This window comes from Olea europaea, chromosome 2 (genome assembly GCF_002742605.1).
Source record: "Olea europaea var. sylvestris chromosome 2, O_europaea_v1, whole genome shotgun sequence".
Classification (NCBI taxonomy): domain Eukaryota; kingdom Viridiplantae; phylum Streptophyta; class Magnoliopsida; order Lamiales; family Oleaceae; genus Olea; species Olea europaea.
This window is the reverse complement of record NC_036238.1, coordinates 21,503,126-21,520,036: the sequence shown is the minus strand read 5'-3', so window position 1 is coordinate 21,520,036 and position 16,911 is coordinate 21,503,126. Positions and strand designations below refer to the sequence as shown.

Below are 16,911 nucleotides of genomic sequence, written 5' to 3'. Positions count from 1 at the left end.
GGAGAGCAGTTCCACCCTCATTATCGTATTGGAAATAACCTTCTATGGAAAATTGGCTAGTTGATGAGCTTGAAACTAAAATTATGGCGTGTTAAAGTATGGAGGATTCAATTTTCATTGGAAGGAAAAGAATCTGATTCCATATATATGTATAGAAGAAAGCTTGAATTCATGAATCTGATGCCATTTATGTAGAGAAGAATCAAGAAAGGTGAATTCTAGAAATTATTTGGCACATAAAAGCATTAACTCTGCAATTGAATCATAAAAATTGAGTTCAAATTAAACACGCGACTCATTTTCTTGGTAATAAAACTTGATTCTGAAACTGAGGATTGAAGAGAAAATATAAGATGAAACTTTAAGGGCTAATATTAAGGGTTATTATTAGTGACTATCTCCATAAGGTTAACATTTAGACTATGTGAAATGAAAATAACAGGTAGAATGCGGGTTGAAAGAAAAATTATCCTGTTGTAATCGATGAGCGTAACCAAACAAGCTCAAGGCAAAAGAAGGCTTATTTTTTACCAGAAGAAAATATTGCCTCAAAATTACAAAAATGTTCCAAGAAAGAAATTATAATTGATCTCACAAGATTTACAACTACTGTGTCTTAATTAACAACTCATTTCATATATTCTAATTAATATGGTAAGGAGAAAACAAGAGTTTCAAAAGATTTTCTTTGTTGAGCGGTTTGGTTAAAAAAGCATCTACTCCAGCCTCAACCATCTTGTTTATCTCTACTTCTCCTCTTTCATGTGCAGTTAGTGCAATGATTCGTGTGTGGACACCATAATTTCCTTCTACTTCTCTGATGCGCCTTGTTGCTTCTATCCCGTCCATCAATGGCATCTGCTAATACATCAAGAGCAAAAACAAAACTGAAACAACACTTCCAAAAATGCGCCTACAGTAATGGATTTATTACAAGAAGATGTGCATGTAAATGATGAATTTAATTTTGTCTTATTTTACCTCACAATCCATTAGGATATAATCAAAAGGTAGTGAAATCTTGGAAGCACCAGTTATGTGTTGATCCATGAGACCTTTGTATACGGCTTTCTGCTTCTCTGATGCGCCTTGTTGCTTCTATCCCGTCCATCAATGGCATCTGCTAATACATCAAGAGCAAAAACAAAACTGAAACAACACTACCAAAACGCGCCTACAGTAATGGATTTATTACAAGAAGACGCACATGTAAATGATGAATTTAATTTTGTCTTATTTTACCTCACAATCCATCAGGATATAATCAAAAGGTGGTGAAATCTTGGAAGCACCAGTTATGTGTTGATCCATGAGACCTTTGTATACGACTTCAAGAGCTTGTTCCCCATTTACACATGAAAAAGTGTTTGCACCTAGCTGGGAAGCAAAAGCTGTTGCTATTTTACGCCCGATGGGATCATCATCTGCCACCAAGATTTTTTTCCCTGTCAATAACTTTTTACTGCTCACTTCCTCGCCCTTTTGTAATGGAAGACACTCCCGAGATAATTTATCTGTCATAGCCCTATTCTGACTCATATCAGCTGTAGCTGAAGTTCGAGATTCATGATGAATTTGTCGAGATAGAATATTTTTGGCATTGTATGTATTATCCCCTTTTCGTGCAAACTCGGCTGGGAGTCTTGGACCTAGATACAATTTTTTTGGGACATCAAGTTCCTCTCCATTCTGGCTAAGATTATTTTCTGAGGACGATTTTCCAGCAATTTGCCTTGTGTGCGTCTTATTGGCTGCAGCAGAAGTGCTGTATTCAGGCAGAAACTTATCAGAATTGTATGGGTTTTCTCCTCTTCTCAGTGTCATGCCCTTTATTGTGCCACCAAACCCCGGTAAAAGTCCTATAGTTTGTTTTAAACGAGAGCCATGGAGTGGCTTTGATATGATTAAATCCATTTCAGGTAGCTTATCCTTGTCAAGGCCATGGAAATTAATGCAATTGGTGCCTGGTTTATCTAACCAAACTACTCTACTACAACAATTGTTGCTTAGGTCCCTTCTGAATTCAGCCATAGCCCTACTGATATCACGAAATGGCCCGGCACCTGTATCGATCGCAATCAAAATGAAGCTGGAAAAACTTATAGTACTATCCTATCTTTGAAAGGGTAGAATATTATCGATACCATCCAGTGAACTAAGGGGCACATCCTTTGATCGAGTACTAGATGCCCTTAATGAATTAATATCAGATTTACCTGAAGAGCTTTGGTGTGAAAAGTTTAATTTCTGTTTGATTCTCTTGAGAGTCTCAGAAAGTTGTTCGTGGTGCTTGACTGTATATGTTTTTATCCCCTGCCGTGCCATGAACTTTTGTATGACTCTACTCCTTTCGGTGCTCTGGATAAATATTACGACTTGAGATACTTCTACCTTAGGGCTATTAATTTGATTGATAGACCCCGAATACTGATAAGAGTCACTAGATAGGAAACCACCTTGAACTTCAATATCATCATCTCGTGCGTTACCAGACATGCCAACCTCAGTACAAGTGCTAAGGAAGGCGTTGAACCTGAAACAAGTTCCCCTTTCCCCAGTTTCCTTGTCCACAATCCTGATTTCACCTCCCATTAGACGAACCTTAAATCATAAAAAAAAAAGTAACAGTAAAGAAATGAGCACTTAGTTTCAAAAAAACTGTAGCATATTTTAAGATTTAGCCCTTGTTTGGGCTCTATTAAAAATGCATTTTGGAAAAAATACATTTTTGAATAGTAATACTTTGAAGAATGTGCAGTTAAAAAATAAAAAAAATGGGATTACATATAATATTAATTTATTGAAAAATGTGTGGTTAAAAAAGCGAGAGATTTTGGAGAATAGAGTCCAAAGAGGGACTTAACATACCAGAGACTGAACAATGCCAAGTCCTAAACTAGTTCCTTCTTGTCCGAGAGCTGTCTCTTTGAATTGAATATAGTTTTCAAAAACAGACTTTTGCTTCTCTTTTGGAATCCCTTTCCCTGTATCATTCACCTCAAATATATATTCCATACAATTTAGATCTTGTTGAATGGTATTCACCACTCCCGACTGACTGTGTGATTTGTCAATCAGAAAAAACAAGCATGATAAACTGCTCATCCAATTATTACGATTAGAAGCAAGTATTCCATTCTCAAAACTTGGTTTTCTTGCCCATGCACGAACTGTTACATGCCCGTCTGAAGTATATTTGACAGCATTACTTAATAAGTTGCACAAAATCTGCTTCAATCTTCCATGATCACCTCTTACACGAGAAAAATTCTTAGTAACAGAGATATCATTGGTATCCAAAACCACATCTATCCCCTTTTTCATCCCGACAGGATCATACAAATCAACCACATCTTCTAGAAGTTGTTCCAAGTTGAATTCTTCTTCTTCAAGCTGCATTTTACCAGCTTCAATCTTACTTGTATCTAGAATGGAATTCAATATACCTGAAATAACACACTATTTTTTAACTGAAATTTTTGTTAACCTACAACAAAACTAGTATAGCTTAAAAATGAAGCAAAATTACTAATAAAACTTCTTTGTGGACGAACATAATTTGATAGATACTTTTTACACTAAGAAACCAACCATTTTAGAAATTCTGAAGTCTTAATCTACATTCTAAAAAAGTGACTTCTAAGCTTAGCCAAACTTGCTCATAAATATTATTCTTGAAACCGTACCAACCTAAAAGGTCCTTTGCACAAGCTTCCACTAGTGTCAAATTTGTCTGCAATTCTGATCCAGGCACAACTTGATAGTTACATATTTCTATCAAATGGCTAGCACTAGCAAATGCAAGACTCTTATTCACATTTTTCCTTTCTGCTTGTTCAGTCGATTCCTTTTGCCTTATCAGCACAATACATAACTCCATCTCTCGTATTGCAGCTCGAACATTCAATGACACAGAAGTGAATATGATGATTGCCATATCAACAAAGATAAGCATGAGTATCACGAAGGCGAATTTTATGTTCTTGTGAATGACAACCGCCACAGAGTTTTCAGGTAAAGCTAGCACATATACCTATAATTCAAATGAAATTTTAACATCTCAAACATATGTGTGCCTTGTGTATTTGATTTAAATAAATATGTATTCAAGATAATTCATGGATACGTTTTATAAAGAAATATTACAGTTAAATTTATGTAAATAATGAAACATACCAATTTTACTCCAGCAATTTCAACTGGTGAACAGTTAACCACATACTTCTTCTCCCATATGCTTAATGTAGAGGCTCGAAATGTACCATCATCGGCCCGACACTTTACATTTCCAACAGTTCCAACTCGATCGCCATTACGGCTTAGTAATTGAAATGAAACTTGATTTCCATTCAAGATCATACGAGTTTTTGGAATCCCTCCAGTGAGTACATTCCCATCTTTTGTTCCAAGATATAAGCTTCCATTATAGAAGGCTATTTCAGTGAAGAAATTAAACAATGATTTCATTGAAAATCCTAAAGACACTATCCCTTTTCCATTCATACCCGTGGTACTGAGAAATAGAGAATCTCGAGAAATTTCCCATTGGGATCCTATGGAAGCATAGCCATGTGTACCATTCAATGCTTCTTGATACCAACTTGAATTGATTACATCAGAATGAGGTAACTTTATTGATTCACCATATAGTTTTCCAGTCTCACGACTTACAGCCTGAGTATACCAACGGTACTTTGTTGTATCATTTTCGGTGGAAGAAAACGTAGAGTTGGAAAACATTGCAAATAGTTGATTGCCTCTTGTATAGTACCCGAAGAACAAACCGTTTAATGAGATAAATGAAATCTGTGATAGGTGAGGAATTGTTGATAATGCTAGAAATAATGTAGACGCCACCTACATAATTCAAACAAGAACATCAAGATTTTAGCTTCTTTTTGTTTTAGTCACCAACCAAATGCTAAATTTGATAGATATATACCAACCTTGGATTCAATCTTTGCGAATTGAAGTTCATCTTGTTCCAATGATGAGCTTAAAGATCGTGCTAAATTGACAGACGATGCATTGATTGAATCAAACAATGAGGCAGTGTTTTCAATTAATTCAGAGAGTAGTTGTTAGGAAATTAAATTCACTTCATTTTTTATTCTTGTAATCATGATCCAGAAGGGAAGTATCAAACCGGGCAGCAATAACACCATTAACATCTGTTTTAAAGTGTAAATAGAGCAATTTAAATCATATTTCTAACAATATTCATATCAATGCTTGAACTTATAAATTCAAAATTCTCACTAATATATAAAAGTGTTACCAGGGCAATGAATAAACAAACTGGCCGCAATACTACGAACAAGTTTCTGATCTTCATTCTAGACTTGATTTTCAATGGATACCAATAGTTTGTCCTGCATCTCCATGGAAAAGTTAGGTATTTACAAATTACTATGGCATAATAGCGACATATATTCCATTCCACAAAGAGAAATTATTTTGAGTAATTTCCCTTGTGCTCACAGCAGTCATATAGTTGGCAGCACCTGCGTGGCTCTTTTTTTTTTTTTTTTTTTTCCTTCTTCTTCTATTTTTATCATCTGCCAAGTATGCACCTATAAAAATTCTGTCAAAATTTTTATGCGCACATAGCATCACTCAATTATTTTATGCATATACATTAGGCAAAAAATCCAACCCAAAAAAGCTATGAAAGAAATCAGTCATTTTATGACCAAAAAAAAAATTGCTAAAGCCACTTAGGGTTTTATGAACAAATAAAAATTTAGGCTTAAAGCCACATCTTTTGTCGTGCTAGCTAATGTTTTATGAACATGTATACTTTTGGTACACAATAGTCTAACCTAAATTCATATATCTATGTTATTTTAAACATATTTAAAAAAACAATAGACTAGTTACTTTTCAAAATATTAGTAATTTATTAATTTCCCAGAAGTGTAATTTCATAAGCAGTGATACCTAAAAAAAATCAGCCTAAAGAAGAAAAAAAAATCAAGACAAGAACAATAATATAAAATAACAATGTAATCAAACCTTTTTTTTTTCTTACAATAAATTCTTCAAGTTTCATATTTGATAATCTATGATTTTGAGCACGTTTTATACTCACCTGCATGTGAAAGATTATTGTTTCTTTCTTTGCAAACAATCGAGTTTATAATCAGAAGAGACAACCAAAGAAAAAGAAGCCATTAAATTTTTCACTCAACAAAAATGTTTGATTTTAAACATCAACCAAATTAAGTATTCACATAATTAAACATTTGCAGATTTATAACCAAAAAAATATTTTTTTTTCTTACTTGTTTTTCAGGCTCTTTGAAAGAGCGTAAGAAGGAGAGAATATATATAAGAAATGACTCTCTAGAATTCTCTCTGTGTGTGTATGTATAATTGCAAACTCCCGCTGGCGTGAAGTATATATATTAATATGAAATCATCTAGAGTAATTGACTTAATTATATAAATCATAAAGAGTAATCTGTCCTATCATTTATTAATAATAAAGAAAGAAATCTACCTTCTCTTAAAAGAGAGGATCCTATTATTACTATTCATTCTTGTGACATGAGCTTTCACACACTGTTCATCAAACTAGTTTTGCGACAATACATGTTTTATTACCTAAAGCTTTCCTCTCTCAACTTCAAAAGCAAAGCCTACCTTATTGCCTTCTCAAAACTCTCTCTTCTCTCAGCCCTTAAAGAAAACCCTAGCCTACTCCTCAAAAATCTTAGATCTCGAAGGATGGTTCCATCTCAAGCACACCCTTCTATCCTAACACTTGAGCCACTGCCTTCGTCTTCTTGAAAAGAGAAAGTATTGTTGGAAAAATAATTAGTTGCAGCAGTGATCAGAACAATATAATGCAGAAATATAAAACTTATCGTCCGATCGAGTCTTGTGACAGCACGATGTCCTAAAGTGAAATTGCCCGTCAATAATTGCTGTGACCTCCGTGGACAATCACTCCCAGGATACAACGATCGTAAACCACTTATGCAGCAATCACGAATGGTTTTTCTAGAACTCTCAATTGTACTCCAAAATAGATATAAAAACCCGAATATAAGAAATTCACAATATGAAAAGAGTGATTGATTCTATTTTTTTTTTTTTGTGTCTTTTCCCAAAGCAAGATATGGGTTTATATAGACAAGATGGTAGTAACAGTCTTCACCATGTTAATGCAGAATTTTAATGACTGAGTAGTGGGTGTTTTAATGGCAGTTAGTGGGTTGTTACAAAAACAAACAGTCATAAAATACTGGCTAGTTTTACCCATTAAATAATGAAGAAAAAAAATATTTATTTTAGTCAAGGAAGCCCAAGGCCCAAATCAAGACATTTTAATATTTGCGTGGGGAGTGATTCGAACCCCTGACGTCCCACACAAATGTCACATTTCCCACCACTTTGGCACTTTATCTAATTTGATTATTTCTTTCATATTTTATATTTATACCATAAATATATAACAAGTATGTGTGTAAGAGAGAGAGACAGCAAGTGAGTAAGCTGGTGTTTGGTGGGTCTCGATTATCTGGAATACTGTAACTCTTTTTTTTCTCCCTTGGATAGAAGCAATCGATGAGACTAAAACTTGCTAAAGCCATCTTAAGCAGCGAAGTCAAGAGAGAGTGAGGAGTTCGTGATATATTCGAGGGTGACGCTTATGGCATCAGCCAACGAGCCGTCATCATTGGTAATGGATTTTCGACTTCCGAAATCCTAAGCATTGACTTCGTATATGTAAATATGATGCATGAATATGAGCATTATATAGCTTCGAATTTATGAAGTGACTTTGTTGGAAAAAGTACACTTTCTACTTCATCTCTCTTAAAAGGATGTGAGACGGTAAGGGTAATAGTTAAATACTGTTAAGTTTGTGAGAAGACGACTGTAGGGAGCATATAACACCCATTGCGCACAGAAAAGTTTTTGAGAAGAAGATAAGTGGGGAGCGTTTAGTATGTGATATTGAACACAGTTAAGTCTGTGAAAAGAAAATTAAGAAACGTTTTGCAAATAGTATTAAATAAAATTACTTGTAAGAAAATTTGAAATACTTTTATTATGAATTAAGATCTTACACTTGGTTCAAGAGTGAAAAAAACCTAAATAAATGCGAAAAAAGTGAAGTTCCTAGATATTTATAATGAATGATCTTATGAAAGTTGTATTCATTGATTGTAGCATGTTGCACCACAAAAAAGATGATTGCAAGATAATCTCATGTTTCAAATCGAAAAAGTAATACGATGGTTTAGTACAAATATGAAGCTCAATTTACTTCAGAATAAAAAAATAAATTAATACAGTATGATTGAGCTTCATAAAGTCCAAAGTATCGACTACGTGACAATGATAAGTCCAAATATATAAGCCTCATACCACCCCCCCCCCCGGGAAAAAAATAATAATTAAGTGAAGTAATGCTATTTATCTAGACTTGTGAAGTATGTGACATTTAAGAGAAATTCATTTAATTATCATCTAATGGAACCCATATTACTATTTTTAAAATGACATATAAGTCAACAAAACTTAATTGTCATCTGATCATGAGTCTTGATAAATAAAATAATTCACTGAGGTGGTCATGTCTTGAGCCCTCATTTGATTTAGTTAAAAATTAGAATTGTCAATAAATTTTGATAAAAGTTGATGAACTTTATAGTTAAATAGTTTTAAGTCCTATAAAATATGTTGTTAAAAAAGAGTTTTAAAAAATTGAGGCCAAACAGTAGCTTAATGCTACATCATGGTAATCATCCTAGTAGAAACATTACTCTTTTGAACAGGAATGTTAAAGCATAACTAACCAACTAGTAAGACTAACACTATCACTATTTCTTTAAGAGCCTGCTTGGGATGTATATTGCATATAGATCTACTGGTAGTATCGCAAAGTGGTTAACATTAACATTGCCATAGAACATTGAATCCACGTCCCATTTCCCACTCACACTTTTCATGGACATATCTTTTAAAAACATTCATTGACTCATGACATTTGAAAATTTTTTATTCCTTGAAATTTCATGTACGTTTATGAATGTATTGACGTGCATGAATATATCATGAAAAAAATTAATAACATAAAACATAATAATCAAATATCAAGATCGCGTAATAACAGATTTTGGTAACATATATATACATTTAATAATGTAACGTGTGCATGAAGCTTATGGAAGCTTTACTTACCTGAGGAACAATTTACTTTTAGCATATAAGACATAGACGTTTGTAGCGGTCCACAAAATGAACTTGCCAAAGAGTCCTCAAAATTAATGAAAAGCATGAAAAATTATGAAGTTTCAAGTATCGATAACTCTCGTCTGTCTCCTTTTGGTGCGGCGTAGGAAAAATAATTTAGCTATAAAAAGGTCAAAACGATAAATAGCGATTGGGAATGATTGAATAGGACGATTTTAATTCTAGGAATGCCAATTTGTAATTCATTATGCAGTGTGGATTTTAAATTAGTAAAATCTTGACTTCCATTCTTAAATAAATAAAATATGGTAAATTTACAAATAAAAACTCCTTCAAATTAGCTCCATTGCCAAAATAATGCCCCAATTATTGACTTTCTATTAATTAAATTAAATAATATTAAATTTACTCAATATAAAAAGTCTTGAATATTTCCATTCATATGTAGATTAATTTTCGTAATAATAGTAAGCTATAAAATCATAGACATATATTAAATAACATGTTTTATCTTAGTTTCATTAAAATTAATCCCAATAACAATAAAATTATTTATTAAGTACACACTAAATAAAATTAATTAAGAAAGCAGAAACACCTATCACGTAAATAAAATGTGGCATTACAAATACATAATCTATTAGGACATAGTAATTATGAGAATGAAACGCATGGTGTTACACTTCAACTCACCGATATGCTTTTACAAATACCAACAACAAATTCTTTGATAGTTGGTAGACTTTGAACAAATGTTGTCAATTGAATTATGAGTTTCACAAATCTATAACTATATCATGTCATTTCTTCAAACGTATCAGCCTTCAAAAGTTGTTTGTCTTCAAAACATTCAATTCAAACATTTTGATATTGTCGTGAATCTATGCACAATGAAACAAACGCTTCATTACCTTTTAATTAAACAGTGAAACAACATTTCAATTCCTATCCAACTCAAAAAAGTAGGAAATAAGACATGAATATCAATTAAATGTTTATATAAGCTTAAGTAAAATCTTTCTACTACAAAAATTCAAAGTAGATAGTGTGACCTTCTTCTTTGAAAATTGGCAAAGCATGTTTTTCTAATGTAAAGCAAACCCTTAATTCACAATTCATATTTGCATTTTCACAAACACCTTGTATACATCTCTTTAATTCATCCATTTCATGTATAAATAAAAATCATAATCGTCAATCAGAAGTTATATATTCGTGTAATGCTATAATTAAGAGAAATACGCATAAGTGCAATTTCAACATAATTAATTGGAACGTTAACACCCTAGAAGATAAGATAAATAAGCAGATTCTATAGCAATAATAAAAAGACATGGAAACAGAGATAGATAGTACTTTTACACCAATTGTAGAGTTTAAATCACAAATTAACACCGATAGTAAGAACATAAAGAGTTTAAAATATAAATTACAGAATGAAACTGAAATTAGATATGAAACTAATACCAAAATTTGAACATTTACACTCTCGAAAAAGTTAGAATTTAAAAAACAATATGGAAAGGAAAATAATTATTATGTGAAATTAGAGATTATGGAATTAGTTTTTATTTAAGAAATAAATATTACCCGTCCGTGATTTTCCCGAGCTGAGATATGGGGAGATTATGGAATTAAGTATTTTAATGATTTTTTTAAAATTTTAATAGTACTTAGGAGCCGTTTGAGCCTCATTATTTATAGATTGTAATGAGATAAATAATATTTTTTTGAAAAATGAGTCGTTGAAAAGTTTTTGATTTACCTGTAATATTATTTTACTGAAAATTGTGTGGTTAAAAGTAGGAGAGAAAAAAATTTAATTTAATGTAATGAGAAATAATGGGGCTCAAACGGGTGCTTAATACGTTTTAATTTGTAATAGAGAGTATTTTAGTTTAAAAGATATTTTATAATGATTTTTCAAAAAGCCCCTTATGTTTGATATATTTGTCTAATTGCCCCTTTTCTAAAGTACCGATTTTAGGTATTTACGAGGGGTCCAATTTTGGACAATTTTTAATAGCAATTTTTCAATTATTCAACCCATTTTTGGATGTTTATTATCTAGCGATTATGAACATTTTAGAAATAATAAAATTACATATATGTTCCTGAGTAAATTTTCAATTTATAATTTCTCGTATGAATTTTTTTACCAAGAAATGACAAGAAAAATGTATAGTCTGATTGTCTTACGTGAAGCAGATGTCGATGCAATTCGTGATCCAACGTCGTCCAGTGCATCTTCCAACTCTACCCAACTTTATGAGGTTCATGATTATGAAAATCCTGATCCAAACTTTCATGCTGTAGATCCTCAGATTTGGAAGGAGAAGATGATCAAATTCATAGGCGAACTTTTTGATGATTTTCGGCTTCCTTGCTCTCGTGAAAAATGTAAACAGATAACAATCTGAAATATAATTCTTGCTGAGATTTTAGGTTCCAGTTTTCTGGTGTCCACAATTGTACACTTAACGTAGGAATGAGAATGAGATCAGTCTTGCAAATTGGAGATAAATGCAGATGTAGAATTGATTAAACAGTATCTTCTTTCTTACCTTACTGGGATTTTGGTCTGGCAAATGCCTGATAAGTGTGACTTTTTCTGTTGGTTCATCTAAATTCTGTATTTCTAGTATTGTCTGTCGAACACATTTTGAATGTGTTAAAGCGATGAGTAATTGACAATGGCGAATTTAGTATGGGAGCAGTGGGGTCAGCTATCCCCGCACTAAATTTCAAATTCAAGATTTGCACAAGATTTTCAAAAATTTCTTTATAATTTTCGATTTTACTCCCACAATTAAAAATTTGTCTCTGTCCTTCAAACAATAGGTTTTAATTGAATTTGCAGGTGTGCAATTTTATATTATTATAAATGATCGAATCTAGCATCAGTACAAAACTATGTTTACTAGCAGAAAAGTTATTATTTTGTAACTTGTTTAAATGAAGAAAAAATTGTTTATATTAAAACTGTTATTAGTGAAAACGGATGAAGTCGTGTTTATTGGGAAATACAGCTGAAGATTTGGCCGGAGAAGAGAAGTCGTTGATTGAATTGATGATTTTGTTTTGTCCCACATCGGCTACTAAATTTAGGGGGGAGGGAAGCAACTGCAATAAAAACAGCAATCCATTTGTTCAAAAAAGCACGCAGCCGTGCGATGAGCGCAAAGCGAACTATTCTTTCGCCTTTTACTAAAGAATACCGTGTGCTCGTCGCAAACCAGCGGCATACGCCTATTTTTGGAGGGGTCTCTCCTACTGGGAGTGCCCCAACTAGTTCTAGTCTAAATATCTTTTTTTATTCCTGAGCTCTTGAGCATTTGTGTATTCAGTTTGTGGTTTTGAAAGAGTGAAAACTCTCTGGATTTTTAGAGATCTATAGTTATACAGATATGTTGGACTTCGAGGAATGCTTGCGAGTGGGAAAGAGCATTGAAGTAGCCATGGTGGAGATGAGTGGGAAAGAGCAATGAAGAAACCATGGGGTTGAAAAGAAAGATTAGAACCCATTTTTTTTTCTTTACTCGGAAAGAAGACAGAATTTTGATTAAATTTCATGAAGGAAGTGAATTAAAGAACTCATTTTTTCTCAAGAGAAAGGGTTCCAGTTTTAAGCGCAACAAGTATTCAGACCAGAAAAATTTTAAATGAACTGAGATTTCCAATACAAAGGGTTGGATGTCTTAATCTTTAGAGGCATTCGCCAGTTGAGCAGATACATACACGTGATTTAACACTATATTTCGCTAACTCGATACAAAGTTTTATGAGTACATTAACATACCTAGGGTTAGGATTTTGACTTGGTGTTGGATCAGAATTTTTCTTCTATTATCGGTTGGTACAAATATCTATGAAATGAAATAGTTTTTCCTCAACAAATGAGTGCTTAGTCCACAATATTTCTAGATCCCATATAAGCCCAATGCTATAGTTGCCAAAAGCTCAAAAACACCATACGTGCCCCCAACTAATAATTCGTAACTCCAAATTTGTCACCATCCCTCGTGTTACTCTCTACTCTATAAATTAGTTATTCCTAAATAAGTTATGCATGTGTTGGATGAACCAGATCATGATCGAATTTGAATTTTCCATTAGAAGGGGTCCACAGATGTTTTGTAGTACCTTCCTGAGTGAAAAGTTCTTTTGTCTAATTAGGATAAGATTATGTTTGTTTATCCTATATTTCGAATATGATTTTTAGTTTTCTGCTTAAAATAGTTTAGAATCCTACACTAAAAAAAACTAAAACTTTTTTTTTTTTTTTTTTTTTGATGAAATAGTCATGAATTATCTTGAAGTAAGACTTGAATATCTCTTCTAGTTTCATCTGATATTAATATTTTTTGAGGTGAGATTGGTATTTGGGTTGCGTTAAAAATGTTTTTCATTTAAACCAGCATAGGCATAAACTCTTCACAAAGACCTTAATTCAAAGGCCAAACCATTACACGTGTCACCATCTTATGGAAAACACATCTCTGAAGTAGAAATCGAAATTCATGTTTATATAATTATTTGTTGTTCAAAAATTGGGCACCTTTTTGGGTTGAAATGTGAATGAATTAATGATATGATATTGGAAAACAATGTTGAATGAAATTGGAAGGTCATATTTGGTGATTTCTACTTAAACATGCGTACACATAGATTAAATGGCCATGTGTAAGCAGGGCCCTAACTGCAGAAAACAGAAGCAATTTTACTTCTACTATGCGTGCACAAGGATATAATGTTGCGTACACATGGTTAAAAAATCTAGCCGTTGAGTTGATTTTTTATTTGAATTTCTAGTGCCTTTTGTTGGAAAGTTCTCAACTTTTCACGAGTGTTTGGAGCCTTTTCGTGGTGTAATGTTTCCTCATTCTAATACATATTCAAATCTTCTTCGTGTTTTTAAAAAGTTCAAAAGGAAAGAATCATGTTGTTTTTGTGCTTCTTTCTTGAAAGCTTGTCATTCCTCTAAAGTATTTGCCGAAAATCCTAAAAGCATACCAGAGGAGGCAAATATTGTTTTGAGGACAGAGTGATACTAAACATATTCAAGCCTCATTCCTTTTTTTTTTTTTTTTGGTCTTTTCCATCTCCTTCTCTTTGATATTTCCAACATTTCAAAGCGACTTCAGTGTTCTCCAATTATTGGGCCAACTCGAATGGATCTCATATTCGGCCGCCTCATTCATTTGTTCTTGGACCATCCTTCATTTGAGCATAGCCCAAGCCCAACACTATATTTAGGCTATTTACTTTGATGACTAACGAGAAAAGACCTTTCCAATTCAGGGCCTACAACATGATTACACTCTCTTTCTCTATCTTCAACTAGCCTAAGTCCTCAACTCCACTGTAAAAGGACAGCAAAGGATAACTCTGAAGGAAAGAAAATAACGCATAACATAAATTCTGAAGGAAATGACTCGAATTACTTGTCCCTAGGTCACCTGGTACTGCTGGTCATCTCCCCTATTAAGGTACACAAAGAGGTTCTTGTTCACATGGAACACGAGACACATGTCGTGTTTTTTCCAAATCTAAACGCATGGCCTTTGCACCCAACACTGCACTACAGCTATGGTAAAGAAAAAGGAAGAGAAAGCCATAATGAACTTGGCATTCAAAAGGCGAAATAGATACCAAATTGTTCAAGTTTCACCGCCTCTGGGAAATTTGTCCAAACAAAAAAAGGAAAAAAAAAAAAAGAAAAAAAAAGCAACTTAATCAATGCAAATGTAAACTAAACAATTTCAAACTCGATAAGCAAAGTACTTCAACTAGTTTTGTTTCTCCATAAGGTTGTTGCTCATAAGAACAGCCTGCCGCATTGTCGATCCACATACGTAACATCTCAGATTCTCGGCAAAACTTGTACACTATGAATCCTCACACCATCCCATGAAAGCCGGCAGAAACCTGGAGTACTGCTTTAATATGGTTTGGATTGAGGTCTTGACCTTCTTTACATTGCTGAAGACAACAATGGTAAAGAGAAAAAAATCAGAATGAAAAAGACAATGTCAATGACAATCAGTAATCAAAGGACCTCACACACAGGAGCGGATTTAGTGTGGGGGCAGTGGGGTCAACTGCCTCCACACTCAATTTCAAAACCTCCTTTATATAGACCCCACTGCCCCCACACTCAATTTCAAAACCTTCTTTGTATAGACTAAAATACAACCTTTATACAGGTATTGATTTTTATCACATTGTAGAAACCCACTTTTTGCCCCCACTAATAAAGCGCGGCCCTTCTCACAGGGATAGTATGCCCCCTTAGAAATTTTTTGTTTCTTTGGGAAAAACTAAATAAAATATAAATATTCTTAGCTCATAATTGGAGACTCAGATACAATGTACAAGAAAAAAACTTATTTCAGGTTAAATTTCACGAAGGTGATTGTTACAGATGTATTGCCAACACGATCGAGTAGGAGTTCTACAAGGAAAAAAACTTATTGCGGGTTTACTTTCACGAATGTGATCGTTATGGATGATTGCCAACACGATCAAGTAGAATTGAGTACGACAAGGAGCTCTAAGTATATAAAAAAGAACTTATTACAGGTTTACTTTCACGAATGCGATCGTTATGGATGTATTGCCAACACGATCAAGTAGAATTGAGTTCTACAAGGAGCTCTAAAAATATACTGGGTTTTACGCATAAAGTTCTAATTTTCAAAATATCGATAGACCAATAGGAAAAAGAACTCCAGTCTCAATGTATATCGTGCACCCAATTGTTTTAGTAATGTAGTTAATCTCCCTATTATTATTCTAGCATGGTATTATCTTTCCATAAGGAGCACTATAACTGCACTATTTTTACACAAAGAAGTTCTAATACACTAATTGATTAGTGGGAAAAAATATTTTGGTCTCGTTGCGTCTCCTGTGCCCAATTGATGGGGTGACAATGTTAATCTCTCCATTATCCTTCTAACATAGTATTTTTTCAGGTACCAGTCCCGAGAGAAGGGAGGGAGAAGGAGTGTTCTACATATATACTAGTTTTTATTTTTCACAGATAAAGTTCTAATCTCCTAAATATTGACTCACTAATGGGATAAGGAACTCCAGCTTCAATGATTTCTCGTGCACCCAATTGTTTTGTGATGTAATTAATCTTCCGATTATCCTTCTAGCATGGTGTTATCTTTCTACAAGGAGCACTATTACTACGCTTATTTTTACACAAAGATAAAAGTTCCAAAGCATTAACTGATTAATAGGAAAAATATTTCGGCCTCAGTGAGTCTCCGTGAACCCAATTGATGGGCTGATAATATTAGTTTCTCTATTATCATTCTAACATGGTATTGTTTCATGTACCAACTCTGAGAAGGGAATTGGGAGGGCAGGGGTGTTCTACAAATATACTGTCTTTTGCATAAAAAGTTCTAATCTCCAAAATATTGATTGACTAATGGGAAAAAAAACTCAAGTCTCAATGTGACTCGTGCGCCCAGTTGTTTTGGTGATGTAATTAATCTCCCTATCATCCTTCTAGCATGGTATTATTTTTCTACTAGGAGAACTATGCATTAATTGATTATGGGACAAATATTTCGGTCTCGGTGCATCTTGTGTGCACAATTGATGGGATGACAAAATTAATCTCTCCATTATCCTTCTAACATGGTATTGTTTCAGTTACCATGCCGGGGAGGGGGGGGGGGGGGGGGG

The 16,911-nt window shown here is 33.5% G+C and overlaps 2 protein-coding genes across 2 annotated transcripts in view; both read right to left on the bottom strand.

The window, feature by feature from the left end:
• Positions 1-642: 642 nt before the first annotated feature.
• LOC111373686 (histidine kinase CKI1-like) lies at positions 643-5,063 on the bottom strand (the record flags this gene model as incomplete). The annotated part of the gene is made up of 8 exons (XM_022996252.1): positions 643-858; positions 982-1,098; positions 1,243-2,112; positions 2,167-2,601; positions 2,869-3,446; positions 3,691-4,033; positions 4,177-4,857; positions 4,947-5,063. Coding segments are annotated over 8 exons (3,357 nt in total), but the record flags the coding sequence as incomplete, so codon positions are not given.
• A 9,756-nt stretch (positions 5,064-14,819) lies between these two features.
• LOC111366382 (transcription factor ICE1-like) overlaps positions 14,820-16,911 on the bottom strand; it is a 5,578-nt gene continuing 3,486 nt past the window's right edge. Inside the window, exon 4 of the mRNA XM_022987162.1 lies at positions 14,820-15,189. Within this exon, the coding sequence (XP_022842930.1) occupies positions 15,106-15,189 (84 nt within the window). The 3' untranslated portion in view covers positions 14,820-15,105. The remainder of the gene's footprint in view (positions 15,190-16,911) is intronic.